This window comes from Ooceraea biroi, chromosome 1 (assembly GCF_003672135.1).
Source record: "Ooceraea biroi isolate clonal line C1 chromosome 1, Obir_v5.4, whole genome shotgun sequence".
Taxonomy (NCBI): Eukaryota; Metazoa; Arthropoda; class Insecta; order Hymenoptera; family Formicidae; genus Ooceraea; species Ooceraea biroi.
This window is the reverse complement of record NC_039506.1, coordinates 9,254,006-9,273,572: the sequence shown is the minus strand read 5'-3', so window position 1 is coordinate 9,273,572 and position 19,567 is coordinate 9,254,006. Positions and strand designations below refer to the sequence as shown.

Genomic DNA, 19,567 nt, shown 5'->3' with positions numbered 1-19,567 from the left:
AATGGATACCCTCTCTGAATTACAGGCAGCACTTTGTCCGTTAAATTGGCGCAATTATTATTTCATGTTAAAACGTTCATGTTAAAACATGTAAACTCGTTTTTTCATTCCCGTATATTTTTATTTTCGCAACGTAAATCGCAAAGCAAATTTTTCACCATCGTTCTCTTGGATTGAATAATAATCGCGCGTATATTACGAATAATGAATATCCCAGACTTCTTGTTACATAAAAACCACATTTGTGCGGTCATAAAAATTATTTTTCCTGGGAAAGTTTTGTTACAGTTAACATTGTTGAATAAGTGAAAGTGACCCGATTTAATGGAGCATGTACACATCAATAAAGATGGGAAAAGTAGTGATAATATTTAACGAAATAATAACCTCGCTGCTTTTTATTAGAGATGCATTGTGCGGTCGCAGTTTCCAGTGCAACAGAGATTCTTCTGTAATGTCAGGTAATTGTTATATGGAGTACGTTAATTTTTCTATAATGTCAGGTAATTGTCAGATGGAGTATATTAATCGAGAGAATAGCAGAGATATTAAAGAAAGTTCATGCGACTGAGAAATTACCTTTCCTATTGTTAGCAACAATTCAACACACATTTCGTAGCTTTCTCTGACCATTTATTGTGAATTTTGTCAGCTACAAATTACTTTTTATTCTCGTTGTGCATTAATCAAACAATTGAAAATATTTCACGATTTACATACATGTATGTACAGATCTACATGTACACCATACATATGTAAACAGAACGAAATGTTACACTGAATGTTATACATCCACTCAAAAAAATGTTTTACTAAAACTATGTTTGAAATCCATGAAAAAATAAAAAAATTATTTCTGTCATTTGAGATGTAGGTATTTTAAACAAGAATGAACGCAATAAATGTATATTGCAGACGGCATTATATTTCGAATTTCAACTATAATACTCTTTGGGAAATCCCAAGTAATCTGAAAAAGTAGCAGAAAAGGTAGCACTAGCAGAAATTGTCGCATTCTACCCGATTGTCGGGTAGAAATATTATTCTTTGACATTGGTTCTTTTCAACATTAATTTAAAAATACTCAAGGAATTGATTGCTTTTATTGAGAGACGAAGAAACTTTGTGCTCTGAAAAATTGCCTTTTTGTCAATTACTTAATCCGTGAAGAGGGACGAACCGGATCGCGAAAAATAAACTGAATTGAATAGATAGAATAAATAAAACGAATAGCACGAGTCGAGATCATGGATTTGCGATATACCAATAATAGTGCGCAAAGCTATCAAATGCAATTAATAATCTTTTTCTACTTCCATTCCGCTTTTTCCTTCTTTTCTCTAGAACTGTAATTATTTCTTTCTCGTAAAAGTTGAAAACAAATCTATAATTTTATAATAATAAAGTAACATTTACTCTCTACATGCTATATACGCACATAACAAAATTATATTCTCTCAGTTTTCTTTAAATGGGAATTTAATTAATACCTAATTAATGCAAAAATATCGATACAAGCTATAATAATTCTACACGATATTCGACAGAATTCATTAAAACTGCATGACAGTTTTATAGAAGTAATGGAAATATGTATACGCATAATGATTGAGGGAAATTTTTCAAAGCGGCATGCGATACACAGAAATTCGTCAGAAAGATATATTGCATTCGATTAAATGTAGCGAGATACATTATTCCACGTGCAATCGGCATATTCATACGTATGTCTGTCAATATATGAAAACACTTTTCTCTATAGCCGACGTTCATTTCCTGTTTATTAAGATTGCGTTCAAATGCGTATATATAATTTAACGTGCAATATTATTTTAATATTTCTCTTCTGTTTTCATATACCGTTACTGATATTGAACAAGTTTTGCTTTACGTTGCCGTTATTAGTATCTGTACAAAATTTCACATAACTGTTTTCGAAGAAGGACATGATAAAGATAGCGCCTCGATTCACGCTAAAAGATAAAGCTTGACAATGTCCATGTTTGATTTCCATGTTATGAGCGTGACCAAGGAGCATACATTATTTATGGTTCGTAGGCAGCTTCATGTGCCGATAAAGCTCTTTGCCTGTAACAAAATTTACATTCGTATAGATTGTTACACGCCTTTCTGACGACGTTCATTCATCTATACCCACTCCGGAGTTACTCGATTTATTCTTTATCGCACACCCTTATCGCAATGACCGGAATTCAAAGTTCATGTAAAATTGAAAGTTTCCATCTATTGATCGTTATTTTCGTATTTACGCGATTTTTAAAGCACAGCCAATACTATTTGTTCTAAGTTGATTATCATATAGTAATTTAAAATAAGATTGCTCTCTTGTATTAAAGTAATGAAATATTTACGCTATTTATATTTATTGTACAAATAAATATAAATAGCGTAAATATTTATATTTATTGTATAAATAAATATAAATAAATATAAATTTAACTGTTTTACATAACATCTCATAGTATTTATACATTATATAATAATTATTGTAATCTTCTGACATAAACAATTTTAACAAAACATTCATATCCATAATAATTTTGTACATTTAACACGTTATAATAACAGAAAGCTAGAATAATTTTTATTATGTGTGTGTGTGAGAGAGAGAGAAATTTTACTATCTTTAAAGATATCTCTTAAAGCTTCTTACAAATAATGAAAAACCTACCAACAGAATCGCATATTAATCGTTTTTGTAAAAAAAAGCACTGCTCTTTGTCATGCCATCTTTCATCGTTTTTCATTAAAAAATGTGTTCTCTTGCGAAATAATGTAAAATAGATATAAAAAAGCAAAATAGCTCACAATATGATTTTATTATATTACATTTCTGCCAGTGCGCAACAACGCAAGAGAATTTATATTAAAAACGCGACTCACGTGCTCCTGAATATACATGCATGGCCTGCGCAGTTTCTGTAATAGAAAAAGGCAGCAATATAATTCAAGCTTTATATGCAATCTAGTCTGTGATAAACTGTCACTGCAATGTATTATTTCAAGTTATATTAAAGTATTCTGTCTATATCTTTCTGACAATTGAAAATATCCATTAGTACTATCAAACTCTTTATTAATAAAGTCAATCGCAGAATTTCAATGAATACGAGATATCACACATTGCGCACATGTGTATGTGTATATGCGTAATTACGTGATTAAAAGCGATTAGTGATTGCGTAACAAAACCATGGTCATCGCTAAGCTACTTCTATAATTTATCAGACATTGCGTGAAAATTGCAGTTATCAAGATAATTGAATACACAAGTTCCATCACGCAGAGGTGCATAATTGTTTTTTATCCTTTTTATTCATCAAATACAACGAAGAAACGTTTATTAGATTCGCTTTTTCGGAGACGGAAACTAATTGAGGGATTAATGGATTTATCTTGTTCGAAGTCCAAAGCTATCCATGTGTCAGATTCATGGCTCAAATGGGATTGCATAAATTGTTGGAATAAAAGTAATAAGAGCTACAAAGAGATTTTAAAAGCCATTCTTCCCCTCTTAAAGATAAAAACTCAGTAAGGACTATATTGAATAATGTTCCGTTTATTGAAGAAAAAATAATAAGAAAAGAAAGATTATTACGTATATTTATCTTATACTTACAAATATAGACAAAATATATACTTACACACACACATAAATATAAAAATATATCTATGTTTCTTATTTATTCGTCTTGCGCGCGCGATATTTTCTATCATTTTTCTTTTTGCAGTTGCTCCGAAAAATGATAATTCTTTTGAGAATAGGAGTCGCGCTTTTACATCGCTCTATTACATCGTTATCTGACAATAATCGATCAGATCAGAATAAAATAATCGACCAGAAAACATTGTTATATCCGCTAACATTGAGACAAAGATTCTCACAACCTTCCAAAATCAGGTATTTATCCATTGTATCCAACGTATTGGCAATTTAAGTAAAATCTGGCTTCTTGCAGTAGTTTATCGTACCTTTAACCGTGTTATCCATCACGTTGCTCTCCCATAACTATAGCTATTTAGAAAATAGTAAAGCTTCCACCATTTTCCTCACGTTCGTCTTTGAGACAAGACAACGTAGAGGAATTCATCATCGATCCTTACCCCCCGGTAATATTACCTTACCCTCGCACCGCACGCACGAAGATTTCTGCGTTCAGAGGTGAAGGTAAATTCCCAGAGCTTCTCTGAATCGCTAAACGTCGCTTAATGAGGTCAGGGCGAATCGACTGCTGATGGAAGTCGCTTCTCACGATGCCCTTGAACGCTACGTTACGATGGGATGTCTACTGCCGTGAACATGACATTGTCGCTGATTTCCATCAAGGGAGATTGCACAATGAAGAGGCATGAAAAGCTTGTAAAATGGCGAGCCAATATTATCGCTAAATATAGTGTGATGCATCAACTTTCCTTTCGCGAAAAAACTCATGTCATTATATCCTCTTGTTTTAATTTTCAAATTTTCCTGTTTCTATTAGATTATAATATATTAAATTATATTTGACTATATTAGATACTTTAGAATATTTTAATGACTCAGTTCTTGAATTAAAAAGTTTTATTTTATAAAATTTACAGAATATACTAATCGATTATAGCATTTCTAGACGTACTGTGAACTCTATAATTCAAGAAACCGCACGCGATAGTTACTACGTATTGCGTAGTTTATTTCAGTCTGAAGGAAGCTTTTAATATTCTTATATAACTTTCTTGTAAAACTTGTATAAAATTATACCTAGTATAACATAACTTGCTGTTTTAGAAATATTTACGATGCAATATCATATATGTATATGTAATCATCAGTACAAAATTTTTACATTCCATTGTAATTAATATTAATTATCACATTTCTTTCATATTTTTCTTTGTTTTTTATACTTTCCTATAATTATAATTTCCTATCTATGTATAGCTCAAATTTTAAAGAATTCAGATTTAGCATCAACAGTTTCCAAATTTGGATTACCAAAATAAAAAGTCCGCGTGATATATTTCGGTCGTTATTTAAAAATAAAACCGCTTAAAATATTCTTAAAATAAAGAGTGCAACTAAGCTGAAGAAATCACATTTATTTCTCTTTTTCATTGCATTTTTATATCTCGTACTTCTCTTACTAGGATTACTTTAGTATATAGTAGCATTTAAAAAAGCAATGTTTTAGTTTACCCCAAGCAATTTTTCAGTTTATATTATCCTGACGTTATTGTTTAATGCGCAATAAAATGTCAGATATAAAGTTGACGTAACAGCATAAACGTCTGCGGTCTACGAAAGTAAAATTAATAGAAGGAGGAATATGAGAGCGTAACGCAGAACACTTGCCATATCTGCGATCAAAATAATATTTATTAAATCGCGAATGAAACCCTTACTGGAGAGAAAAATCGAATGCACATGCCGCGACAAGCAGGAACGTTACTACTAGCATGACTGAGAGATGTCTCGCGTTAGATATCCAGAAATAATGTGAACAACCAGAACAACCTCCGTGTTTCAATATTCCGAAGAGAATAGAAAATTTCCTGAGTCAGCGTACGAACGCAATAATATTATGTCATTGAAATAAGTCTGACGTTGTCTTCCATTACGAAGTAACGCACTTTCCATTGTTTTATTTCCTTCCTCATGCAGGTTTGTCCGTCGCGTCGTCAGTGTTGATTAAGTTACACCTGCTGTGTCTAACTTCATTTACTCGAGTCTCGAGTGAGTTACCTCGCTGAAGCAGACACGTTGACATTTTATTTAAAAAGACGAGTGATACACCATTAATCATAAAACTGGAGTAAGCAGCGGGCAATTGATTCAGTATATCGTTGCTGATTCGTTGTTAATGTAAAGTTGACAATTGTGGCAATTATATTTCGATTTAAAAAGATTTATTATTTCAATTAATTTGATACAACTTTTCAATTAAATTGTTATTATTTTTATGTTTAAATATTAAATATCATAAATTAAATAAAGAAGGTAATAATCATTTGATAACTATTTGTTGCATGGATCTGATAGATTTTGGCAGTCATTATTCATTTTCACAATATGTCAACAATATGCGGCAATATAAAAACGTGTGTTTCTATTATCTAACTTGATAAATCTAATTTCACGACAAAACTGCACCTTGATGTATTTTGTTAAACAGATTGACAGTTTGTCTCATTAATTTATATATAACGTGATTAGAAAGATTGACTCGTTATTCTCTCATTACTTTATCATTCCTTGATTACCGTGTAATGACAATGCTAAAAAACAAACGTAGCAAACGGATCGTTCTTCATTTTCCTCCGGAAGTACGTTACCTCGAGGTCATCGTTGGCCTCGTCTTGGCTAAAGCGTGCCTCAGTTAAGATTCACCACTTGTATCTATGAGGTATCCCACAGGGAAGACATCTCTCCTCTCACGGAAGGGTACGTCATTTATCTTTTCGTGACAGCTACTGGCTTCATCAAGGTGTGAGAGTATTGGATTACGTTCGGTATCACGAATAAACTTGCCGATTTTTAATGAAGCAAAAAGCTATGATTTGCGTTACCAAGAAACGACATTAATTAATTACTAAATAATTTTATAAGAAACATCATCAACTACTAATTAAATCTAATTTTTAATAAAACGCAACATACTTTCTATAATGATATATTAGTATTATATAAAATAGATTATCATTAATATATTACAATACAGTATAGGATAGTATTAATTTCTCTTTGAATGTATAGTCGGTTTTCGTTTGCACATCAGATGATTTCCGGAAATCACTGCGACATATCAGTACGAAAATGTGTCCCCATGCAGGATGAACGCTTTGGAATTCGGTGAACAGCAAGTAGCAGCTTTTGTTGATCTAAAGTCAGTTTCGTGGGATACCAGGCCTCGAGGACGCTTGTACAAAGGATGTCACGTTGGAAGGGTAGCAGGCCTTTGATTACGGTGGATTCTACTGGCCCTCACGACCGAATTGGGGTCACCGAATGGCCAGACCTTGATACGTCCCTTCCCTTTGACGGAAGAGATGACTCTGGATTCGGAACAACGACTGGCTCTCGTCGCCGGTCGCTCTAAAAATCGTCGAAATTTTTTAGGGCGTACACGATGAAAATGTTATTTCCACGTTGACGCGTCTGGTGGAAAATATTTATTCAAGTGGACAAATCGAAGCGACAAATCCTTTTACTGTCTTTTTAAATTCATTCCTTTTGCGATAATCCTGCACGTTCCCGACATTTCAATTATGGAGAGAAACGGATGGGATAAGTAATACATATAGCTCTGCAAAAGAGATTATTCACATGAATTAAATCTGAGGAGCGACAATCGCACGATAGCGCACAAAAAACTTTTGTCGAAAGTCGATTATTCGAATGAAATCGAAAAGTTATCCTGGAAGCTTCTTTATCAGAAGTATTTTAAGATGCACAGGAGAGCACATGTGACTTTTAATTACCTGGATTACTAGATTATTGAAACCGACTGTGTGATGCCGATTTCTCGCTTTTCTAAGACACATAATTTCTCATTCTTCTAAGACATAAACGTGACTTTTCTTTACAACTTTCAGTATCATGAATGTTTACTGAATTACTTTTCATTGAATGCTACATAATCATAAGTTTTCATACATGCACGAATAAATCAACTGCGGTGTTCCTGCAACACTTGGACATGTTTGCGAAAATGCAGATGTACATAGCGGAGGCTTGTACGATCGTAACTCTATGCTCTGTTACGCAGCAAGAAGATGAGAATTTGTCGTGTATAAAGTTCAAAGGATGCCGGGTTAAGATGCTTGCTACGAGGATATTCTTGCACTTGTTCCTGGCTGAGAGCGACCATGATAATATAGACTCTTCAGATAAAGCCTGCCAGGACAAGAAAGCATTTTATTCACGTAATTGTTGATCATTATCCGCAGATAATCCTCATGAATATTGCGTTTCACGTAAATGCAATCGCGTTTATCACGCAGCATCATAAAGCAAAATAGTTCTACTTCTCATAAAATTTAAATGGAGAACTCGTTTCCCGAAAAAACCTGTAACAAATTTTAACTACAAAAAATGTTATGCATCATTTCATTTTGCGCGTATAAAACCTGCAATGCATGTAATATTTTTAGAGATGGATATTTCACAGAGTTTAGTTGATTTCATCATAAATGCGCAAATGGCCTTACCAAAAATATCTCACCAATAATTTGTCCGTTAGAAGTGCGTTGTAGATATTTATATTATTTTTGTTAAGTGCCACAAATTGTTGAACATTTATATTCTTTTGTACTTATTAAAATTCGAATATAAAATATTTATTACATTGTATGCTCTTCACTGACAGTAAAACCTCCAACAGTTATCGATTGCCGCAAATGAATAAATAATATCGAGCTTATCAAGTGGCTATTGGTTTACATCGAGTAGTGGTAGTGAGGATCCTGCTATTGTGTCGACGATGGCCGCAATTTTAGTCGTTGCAATTTTTCAGATTTTCCGCATATGGAAATGTCGCGTGCACGCGTTAGACAAGAGAATCCAAGTTAACGCATGTACTCGCGGAAAGAGGGTGTAGACAGGTTTTAAAAAGAGATTAACAATTCACGCTAAATGTGTTAGCTGTGTCTATGCATATGCAAAAACTGGCCGAGAGAAAGGTCATGATGCACACCGTGGTGGCTTATTAAAGTGCATTTCGTCGCATTGCGCACGTGAGTTTCCGACGAAGGAATGCCACAGCACATTCATGCTTCTTTTGCAGGTTGCTCTTATGAACATGACGTTACTTGGCGGTTCATAGCAGAAAAGAGAGCACATTTGAAAAGTCTCACACCTCTTTCACAGGCAGGAGCGACAGATGAAGGCGTATTTAACTGGACTGGAAAGCTTAGCACCGACGTAACCGGATTAAAGCATTGGAATGGCTGGCTCGCGCAACGGAGGCAATGTCTTACCGAAATCCGATTGATCGCATCGGAAACTGCGTTAGAGTTCCCCCGGGGTATTCGATATATACGACTAAAGATTTGACGAGCGATCAATGAAATTGTCATTCGTGCGTGCGCGAGGAACGCTTTCATGCTAGGAAAAAGTAAGCATCCCTCGAATGATCGCGTTCGTTCCACATATTTTACTTTATAATATCTGGAAATATGGCAATGTGAATTTAGATGTCATTAATTATATTTATTATATAATTATATCATGTAATTATTAAAGAACATTAGTCGGCGTTTTAGAGATGTATAGAACAATTTGTTCTAACTTAGAAATATTTTATATAAATCTCTTTAAGTTTTTAAAGTAATATATATATATATATATATTATATATATATATGTTTATAATACATTTACACAGGTGAAAAATTTGTGTTAAATTTAACAGATATCACATGTCCCAAACGGTCCACATAAATTTTTTTGTTAATTTAACATAATATGGATATGTTAAATGGTGACACTAATATTATGTTAATATTTTAACCCAAAATGAATGCAAAACTGCGAAGTAATTTGAAATAAATTTTGTGTAAAATCAACAATATTTTTAATGATAAAATTAACTCGAAAAAAAAGTTATTTTACATACATCTTTACTATCAACATAGTTTTCTGTAAATTTAACAGATAAAACTTGTCACTAATAATACGGAACATATCTATTGTGTAAAATTAAAAATAGGTGCACAATGTGTAATTTTTACACTTTTTTTAGTTGTTTTAAAAATTTAACACTTGAGTTAAATTAACACAACAGCAACATGTTAAATTAACACATGAATGTGTTAAATATTTAACACAAAAATGTTAACCGGCATATTTTTTAACAAGAAAACACAAATTTTCCAACTGTGTATATATATTTAATTTCCAAATTAGAATAAAATATTTTAACGTTACATACTGTATTTCTGAAAATATGATTATTAATATTTTTTAAATAAAAAGAAGATTAGATATTATATATTTATAATAGTAGATTGCAATTAATTAGTTTGAAGATATGACAGTGCGTATTTTTCACAATCGTGAATTTGTATGAGCAACGGAACATAACGACTTTTGGTACTAGTTATCACGGAGTACTTACCCGGAAGTAGCGTTTATGTCGACTTCCGGCCAAGATGGTCTGCGACGGCAGAACATGAGAGGTGGTCGATCACTGGATCCGCCGCTCCGGCGAAAAGAGCCAACTCGCCTTGGTGATGTAGCACCACTTCCGGTCGCAGGATGCACCGTCAGTCCCGGAGAGGAAGTGCACTCCAAAGTGCGTCTACGTGCCGAGAGAGAACGCGTGTGCGACGATGTGACAGTCCCTGGCGGTGGTACAACCTAAAAATATAAACGAATAACTGAAGAATGACCAAAAATGGTTGATTAATAAAAAATCGGATACCTTACAATTAGAAGATTTTCTGAAATATGTAAATAATTGATTTATATAAAAATAAATTAGGTTAGCAGTAATATAATTTAGTCGAGCACTTGAATTGTAACATTTAGGGAACAAATAAAATAAAATTTAATATGTAATAATTCGTAATTCGTTAATAATTATATAATTATATATAATAATGTTAAAATAATAATGTTAAATTTTATATAATATACAATAACTTAAATAAAATAGAAAAATTTTGCTATAGATAAGGAAGGAATTATCACGTGATCATTTTTACGTAATTTAATAGATATTTTAATTGATGACTCGTAACGTTCTTTATATCTTTATTACATAAAACAGTATCTGGAATCGTAAAGGACTCTTTTAACAATTTCACTTTTTATGTGACTTACTTTTCATCGTTCCAATAATTATGTTTTATTAACGAGACATACATTTCTAAGGGGATAAGGGCGTTGAAGCTGAAAGATTTGCTAGATTTATGTACAATAATAGGCTCGTGGATATCGCCTCGAGGATCATTTCATTTTCCTGGTTCAGCTGACACTGAATCTGCGAGACATGATTTTACAACACGACCATAAGCCGCCGGCGCGTTTTCGTGATCTCAGTGTAACTTCGCGGATTACTTCGCGTTTACTTTGCACGTTTACCTTCTGGCTACGTCATCCTATTTTCCTGCGGGGGCTCATTACTTCTAAGCTCGACGCTCTCGCGATGTCGTCGGTGGTTTTGTAAATACCGCGGCGTGGATTACGGGGACAATTTGGAGCTTTAAATGCAACCTATATTAGTGAACGTCGCATTCTACTAGCTGCATTCGAGTAACCGATTGCAATTAGCAGTGATTTGTTTTTATGGCATCGCTATCAACGCGGCCCAGAGATAAACGTTGTAAACATCCTATAAGAAACAGAACAAGCAACCAAGCAATGTGAAATTGCAAGCTTTAACATACTACATATATTATACTTTATAATTTGTTCTTGTTATATACTTAAAAGAAAATATCATAATTTAGAATTTGTCTTCAAGAAAAATCGCCTGCAAAACCAGCTGAAAATCTTGTAAATCTGGATTCCCGAATTCTGGAACACGTAAAGTTTGACCATATTTCTATTGCTTTTTCCCGGCAAAAATTGCCGGACGCCCTGCGAATGGACGCTAGAATATCCGGACGGTAGGACGATTCGCGTGATTGTCCATCAGACGCAATCGCGGTCGTAATTGCGCCGTCGACCGATTTGTCGTTCGCACGAATGTATTTTGCATCGCCGCGCAGCATCATGACGGAAATGCGGCTGGTCGTGAATTAATTTGCCCAATCCCTCGACCCTTCGCCGGCTTCCTCCACTGACTGGGCTCTCGATCGTCGGGAGCCGTTCCAGACTAGATTCGGTTAACTGTGCGGCTCATGGTGTAATGGAAAGTCGCTCGACATGACCTGAAAGCGCTCGCAAGCTAGTCCCGAAAGTCGTCCTGACTTAGTCCCGTAATTACACTCTGCCAGGTCCACTTTGCGTCGTTTAGCCCTCCGGATCATGGCGGATATTCTCGATCGACAGGATCTAATATCAAGACACTCGATCTACAGTGCTCAAATTACATATATGGTACTCCACAGCGCGCTCGTAGATCTGTAATGACTCTGGTAAAGCCAATCAATAATTGTAAAACCAGAGTAAAAGTAAATGTAAGATGTTTTATCAACGCGATGTTTTTCGCCAGTGGTATCAATAGTCTCTATTGCTTGATAATTGCACAATGAATATTTGTATTATTCAAATTAAATATTTTATCATAGTTTTTAACTTATTTCAGTGTTATGAGAAGATTTATGAATGGAGTGACACCTTGTTCTTCCATTAATGCGAAGAAAAAAGATTATATTTAAACATGCTGTCAAAATAATTGCTAGTAAAAGAATGCAGTCTCATAATTATCTTAGTTATTTACCTTTTGCTCAATTAGTCTGAATGATTCTAATGTATCATTTTTATTATCGCATAGTTGTCATCGTGTATAATTCTCGAAAGTTGTAGGATAACGTGAAATGCTGACTAGCAACCGAAAACAGCTGGCCTCTGCACAGGATACATGTTTAAGCTTAAATGTACTTGTCGAGCAGTCCTCGAAAAGTTAGAAAGTTTCGCGCTCAGAAAGTTCAGACACTCTTAACGACGCGTTCGCGTAACGTTTTAGAAAGTAAGTTACCAACGTGATAGCTGCTTTGGCCCAAGTGCAGATCTGGGTAATGAACTCCTCTCCTAACTTCCTATTTACGTCATATAAAACGTCCGACGATTTCCAAACTGCTTATCCCGTAAAATTAACCGGAAATTAGCATTTCGATCGGATGTGTTATCTCACATCGGAAGTTCACTCATCTGTCTTGCCCCACGTGCAGTAAAATATATCCCGCAAAATTAACTTTACTTCTTCGACGTTTTACAGATGATCGACACGTCGGATTGTCGACGTGAACCGATGCACCGAGGATGTGTGACATCCTAAGTGCTCGGCCACGTACGATGTCCTCAATGGGCGGGAATCCCTCAGAAAAACCTCAGGAAAATTCCGAAGAGAACTCGCAAATGGCCGTTGTTGCGGATCAATACTACGTCACGAAGTACCGTGAAAGTGCCCAAAATCAAAGGACCCTTTTTTACGATCCAGCTGGTGAACGACATCTGGTTCATTTTCTGCAAGATCGATGCCAATAGATCTCGCGGCACGTCGCGGCATTTTGGTCCTCAGGAACGAGCCATTCGAAGACTCAAGGAGGAGACGACGATGACGTCCGCAATCGTCTGAGCAACTGTGACACAGGAGATTGAAATAAAAGAAAGATAACGCTGCACTGTATACGCGACGAAAATGAGTTTCTTCAACTCCCTGCAGGAGTACGTGACGAACAGCGTGGCCAGCTTCAGCTTGAGCCCAAAGAGGTTCTCGTTCAGTCGCGAGGACTCAAAAGATACCAGTGGAACCGGAAGAAGCAGCTCCACTGGAAGCGTTACCTCGACGACCAACACCAGCAGCACCGCTGCCCAGCAAACTACACCGCATGGCTTCCCCAAGGTAATTAATAAAAATATTCGTAGCACATTACTAAATTAATAAGAACTATTAGATTTATTTTCTAATCCAGGCTATTATGTACTTTTACTACCAAAAAATGTAAATGAAATAAATGCAAGTAAGTTAAATAAGTTTAGATATACTTTTGAGAAAGAGAGTAAAGTTTTGAAATTAAGTACTTAAATTAAGTTTCAGGAAATATAATATATAAAATTTTTTAAATAAAATATTATTATATCAATTTTTTATATAATAATTCTATAGTAAAAGACAAGAGTATAGATTTGATGTTGGATTATAATACAAAATAATTAAATAATTCTCTATCTACTTAGTAAACAGCACGCAAAAGCTTGAGCACTTGCTCTCTCGTTAATTTAATTCTCGGTAAACTTGTTTTACAGTGACGATTAAGTCTGCCTGGACATCGCGTAAATTAAATAAATACGCGATATTTAATATGTAATAACGTATTTGAATAGATTAATGATGCGACAGAGCACAAATTATAATAATTATCTGACATATAAGGTGCGTATGGCAAATAAATATCACACTTTGTAAGGAAGGAAAACGATAATCAGATCATTTCCGTTACACTGAATTATCACATATTTGAACTGACATTATCTAATATTTATTTCATTCAATTTCAATACTACGCGAATAAAGAGAAACGACTATTATAAAGTAATAATTCTGATTTTCCTCTCTCGTGAAATGACATATATTATTAATATGCTGATCAAGCGAGCAATTTTGTAATTCGTGCTGACGTTTGTAATACTTCTCTCAGCATGCAGTCGACTAATCAAGAGCCATGCAAATTTTCCTCGAGTAAATAATGCGATAAATTTCGACATTGCCCTACACAGAAAACCTAATTGCGTAAAAGTAAGATTAACTCCTTGCAAGGAGTGTAAAATCGAAGGACGACCGTATTTTCTCTTGATTAAAGAAACTAAGAAAGACGCGATATTAAAGAGGATGTGTTACTATCCGGAGAACGGAGATGCGATCGTTGTGGTCTGTATAACAAAAAACTCGATTTATTGATTATCGATATAGAAGCAAAGTAATTAACCGCTTGTTTTACCTCTGTGCTAATTTGTTCAGATATAAAAATCTGCCTCACAACATTTTTCGATATTATCAATACATATATCATATGGATTTTCAATTTTAATTGAAATATATTAATGTATCAGCGACAAACATTTCTATAAATATGACATATGTTATTATGCAAATAAATTAATGCAGGCAAATGTTATTGGTGATGCGTCACTCTATTAAACATGTAATGACACATCGTTATAATTTCTCGAATGGAACAAATATCATTCATTTAAGTAAATGAGATTTTATTAACTCTCATGTCAATATAAAAATGTCTTATCGATGACGAACAGTAAATTTAATAAAATGTTTATAACATGTTTATTAAAATTTTATTATTGTTCATCAATTAAAATATCTATTAAATTACGTAAAAATGATCACGTGATAATTCCTTCCTTATTCTATAGCAAAATTTTTCTATTTTATTTAAGTTATTGTATATTATATAAAATTTAACATTATTATTTAACATTATTATATATAATTATATAATTATTAACGAATTACGAATTATTACATATTAAATTTTATTTTATTTGTTCCTAAATGTTACAATCAAGTGCTCGACTAAATTATATTACTGCTAACCTAATTTATTTTTATATAAATTCAATTATTTTACATAATTTCAGAAAATCTTCTAATTGTAAGGTATCCGATTTTTTATTAATCAACCATTTTTGGTCATTCTTCAGTTATTCGTTTATATTTTTAGGTTGTACCACCGCCAGGGACTGTCACATCGTCGCACACGCGTTCTCTCTCGGCACGTAGACGCACTTTGGAGTGCACTTCCTCTCCGGGACTGACGGTGCATCCTGCGACCGGAAGTGGTGCTACATCACCAAGGCGAGTTGGCTCTTTTCGCCGGAGCGGCGGATCCAGTGATCGACCACCTCTCATGTTCTGCCGTCGCAGACCATCTTGGCCGGAAGTCGACATAAACGCTACTTCCGGGTAAGTACTCCGTGATAACTAGTACCAAAAAGTCGTTATGTTCCGTTGCTCATACAAAATTCACGATTGTGAAAAATACGCACTGTCATATCTTCAAAACTAATTAATTGCAATCTACTATTATAAATATATAATATCTAATCTTCTTTTTTATTTAAAAAATATTAATAACTCATATTTTCAGAAATACAGTATGTAACGTTAAAAATATTTTATTCTAATTTGGAAATTAAATATATATACACAGTTGGAAAATTTGTGTTTTCTTGTTAAAAAATATGCCGGTTAACATTTTTGTGTTAAATATTTAACACATTCATGTGTTAATTTAACATGTTGCTGTTGTGTTAATTTAACTCAAGTGTTAAATTTTTAAAACAACTAAAAAAAGTGTAAAAATTACACATTGTGCACCTATTTTTAATTTTACACAATAGATATGTTCCGTATTATTAGTGACAAGTTTTATCTGTTAAAATTTACAGAAAACTATGTTGATAGTAAAGATGTATGTAAAAATAACTTTTTTTTCGAGTTAATTTTATCATTAAAAATATGTTGATTTTACACAAAATTTATTTCAAATTACTTCGCAGTTTGCATTCATTTTGGGTTAAAATATTAACATAATATTAGTGTCACCATTTAACATATCCATATTATGTTAAATTAACAAAAAAATTTATGTGGACCGTTTGGGACATGTGATATCTGTTAAATTTAACACAAATTTTTCACCTGTGTAAATGTATTATAAACATATATATATATATATATATATATATATATATTACTTTAAAAACTTAAAGAGATTTATATAAAATATTTCTAAGTTAGAACAAATTGTTCTATACATCTCTAAAACGCCGACTAATGTTCTTTAATAATTACATGATATAATTATATAATAAATATAATTAATGACATCTAAAATTCACATTGCCATATTTCCAGATATTATAAAGTAAAATATGTGGAACGAAACGCGATCATTCGAGGGATGCTTACTTTTTCCTAGCATGAAAGCGTTCCTCGCGCACGCACGAATGACAATTTCATTTGATCGCTCGTCAAATCTTTAGTCGTATATATCGAATACCCCGGGGGAACCTCTAACGCAGTTTCCGATGCGATCAATCGGATTTCCGGTAAGACATTGCCTCCGTTGCGCGAGCCAGCCATTCAATGCTTTAATCCGGTTACGTCGGTGCTAAGCTTTCCAGTCCAGTTAAATACGCCTTCATCTGTCGCTCCTGCCTGTGAAAGAGGTGTGAGACTTTTCAAATGTGCTCTCTTTTCTGCTATGAACCCGCCAAGTAACGTCATGTTCATAAGAGCAACCTGCAAAAGAAGCATGAATGTGCTGTGGCATTCCCTTCGTCGGAAACTCACGTGCGCAATGCGACGAAATGCACTTTTAATAAAGCCACCACGGTGTGCATCATGACCTTTCTCTCGGCCAGTTTTTGCATATGCATAGACACAGCTAACACATTTAGCGTGAATTGTTAATCTCTTTTTAAAACCTGTCTACACCCTCTTTCCGCGAGTACATGCGTTAACTTGGATTCTCTTTGTCTAACGCGTGCACGCGACATTTCCATATGCGGAAAATCTGAAAAATTGCAACGACTAAAATTGCGGCCATCGTCGACACAATAGCAGGATCCTCACTACCACTACTCGATGTAAACCAATAGCCACTTGATAAGCTCGATATTATTTATTCATTTGCGGCAATCGATAACTGTTGGAGGTTTTACTGTCAGTGAAGAGCATACAATGTAATAAATATTTTATATTCGAATTTTAATAAGTACAAAAGAATATAAATGTTCAACAATTTGTGGCACTTAACAAAAATAATATAAATATCTACAACGCACTTCTAACGGACAAATTTATTGGTGAGATATTTTTGGTAAGGCCATTTGCGCATTTATGATGAAATCAACTAAACTCTGTGAAATATCCATCTCTAAAAATATTACATGCATTGCAGGTTTTATACGCGCAAAATGAAATGATGCATAACATTTTTTGTAGTTAAAAATTTGTTACAGGTTTTTTCGGAAACGAGTTCTCCATTTAAATTTTATGAGAAGTAGAACTATTTTGCTTTATGATGCTGCGTGATAAACGCGATTGCATTTACGTGAAACGCAATATTCATGAGGATTATCTGCGGATAAATGATCAACAATTACGTGAATAAAATGCTTTCTTGTCCTGGCAGGCTTTATCTGAAGAGTCTATATTATCATGGTCGCTCTCAGCCAGGAACAAGTGCAAGAATATCCTCGTAGCAAGCATCTTAACCCGGCATCCTTTGAACTTTATACACGACAAATTCTCATCTTCTTGCTGCGTAACAGAGCATAGAGTTACGATCGTACAAGCCTCCGCTATGTACATCTGCATTTTCGCAAACATGTCCAAGTGTTGCAGGAACACCGCAGTTGATTTATTCGTGCATGTATGAAAACTTATGATTATGTAGCATTCAATGAAAAGTAATTCAGTAAACATTCATGATACTGAAAGTTGTAAAGAAAAGTCACGTTTATGTCTTAGAAGAATGAGAAATTATGTGTCTTAGAAAAAGCGAGAAATCGGCATCACACAGTCGGTTTCAATAATCTAGTAATCCAGGTAATTAAAAGTCACATGTGCTCTCCTGTGCATCTTAAAATACTTCTGATAAAGAAGCTTCCAGGATAACTTTTCGATTTCATTCGAATAATCGACTTTCGACAAAAGTTTTTTGTGCGCTATCGTGCGATTGTCGCTCCTCAGATTTAATTCATGTGAATAATCTCTTTTGCAGAGCTATATGTATTACTTATCCCATCCGTTTCTCTCCATAATTGAAATGTCGGGAACGTGCAGGATTATCGCAAAAGGAATGAATTTAAAAAGACAGTAAAAGGATTTGTCGCTTCGATTTGTCCACTTGAATAAATATTTTCCACCAGACGCGTCAACGTGGAAATAACATTTTCATCGTGTACGCCCTAAAAAATTTCGACGATTTTTAGAGCGACCGGCGACGAGAGCCAGTCGTTTGTTCCGAATCCCAGAGTCATCTCTTCCGTCAAAGGGAAGGGACGTATCAAGGTCTGGCCATTCGGTGACCCCAATTCGGTCGTGAGGGCCAGTAGAATCCACCGTAATCAAAGGCCTGCTACCCTTCCAACGTGACATCCTTTGTACAAGCGTCCTCGAGGCCTGGTATCCCACGAAACTGACTTTAGATCAACAAAAGCTGCTACTTGCTGTTCACCGAATTCCAAAGCGTTCATCCTGCATGGGGACACATTTTCGTACTGATATGTCGCAGTGATTTCCGGAAATCATCTGATGTGCAAACGAAAACCGACTATACATTCAAAGAGAAATTAATACTATCCTATACTGTATTGTAATATATTAATGATAATCTATTTTATATAATACTAATATATCATTATAGAAAGTATGTTGCGTTTTATTAAAAATTAGATTTAATTAGTAGTTGATGATGTTTCTTATAAAATTATTTAGTAATTAATTAATGTCGTTTCTTGGTAACGCAAATCATAGCTTTTTGCTTCATTAAAAATCGGCAAGTTTATTCGTGATACCGAACGTAATCCAATACTCTCACACCTTGATGAAGCCAGTAGCTGTCACGAAAAGATAAATGACGTACCCTTCCGTGAGAGGAGAGATGTCTTCCCTGTGGGATACCTCATAGATACAAGTGGTGAATCTTAACTGAGGCACGCTTTAGCCAAGACGAGGCCAACGATGACCTCGAGGTAACGTACTTCCGGAGGAAAATGAAGAACGATCCGTTTGCTACGTTTGTTTTTAGCATTGTCATTACACGGTAATCAAGGAATGATAAAGTAATGAGAGAATAACGAGTCAATCTTTCTAATCACGTTATATATAAATTAATGAGACAAACTGTCAATCTGTTTAACAAAAATACAT

General features: G+C 34.3%; 1 protein-coding gene and 1 long non-coding RNA gene across 5 annotated transcripts in view; both read left to right on the top strand.

Annotated features, from left to right (window-relative positions):
- The window catches only part of LOC105279971 (BAI1-associated protein 3), a 69,528-nt gene that overhangs the window by 12,008 nt on the left and 37,953 nt on the right, over positions 1-19,567 (top strand). For all 4 annotated transcript variants that reach the window (XM_011340107.3, XM_011340105.3, XM_026973125.1 and 1 more), the window contains exons 2-3: positions 12,884-13,510; positions 15,348-15,589. In XM_011340107.3, the coding sequence (XP_011338409.1) occupies positions 13,307-13,510; positions 15,348-15,589 (446 nt within the window). In that variant the 5' untranslated portion in view covers positions 12,884-13,306. The remainder of the gene's footprint in view (positions 1-12,883; positions 13,511-15,347; positions 15,590-19,567) is intronic.
- On the top strand, positions 16,504-19,562 carry LOC109611006. Its single transcript, XR_002193302.2, has 2 exons — positions 16,504-16,737; positions 16,805-19,562. It is a non-coding gene; the product is annotated as an uncharacterized LOC109611006 (long non-coding RNA).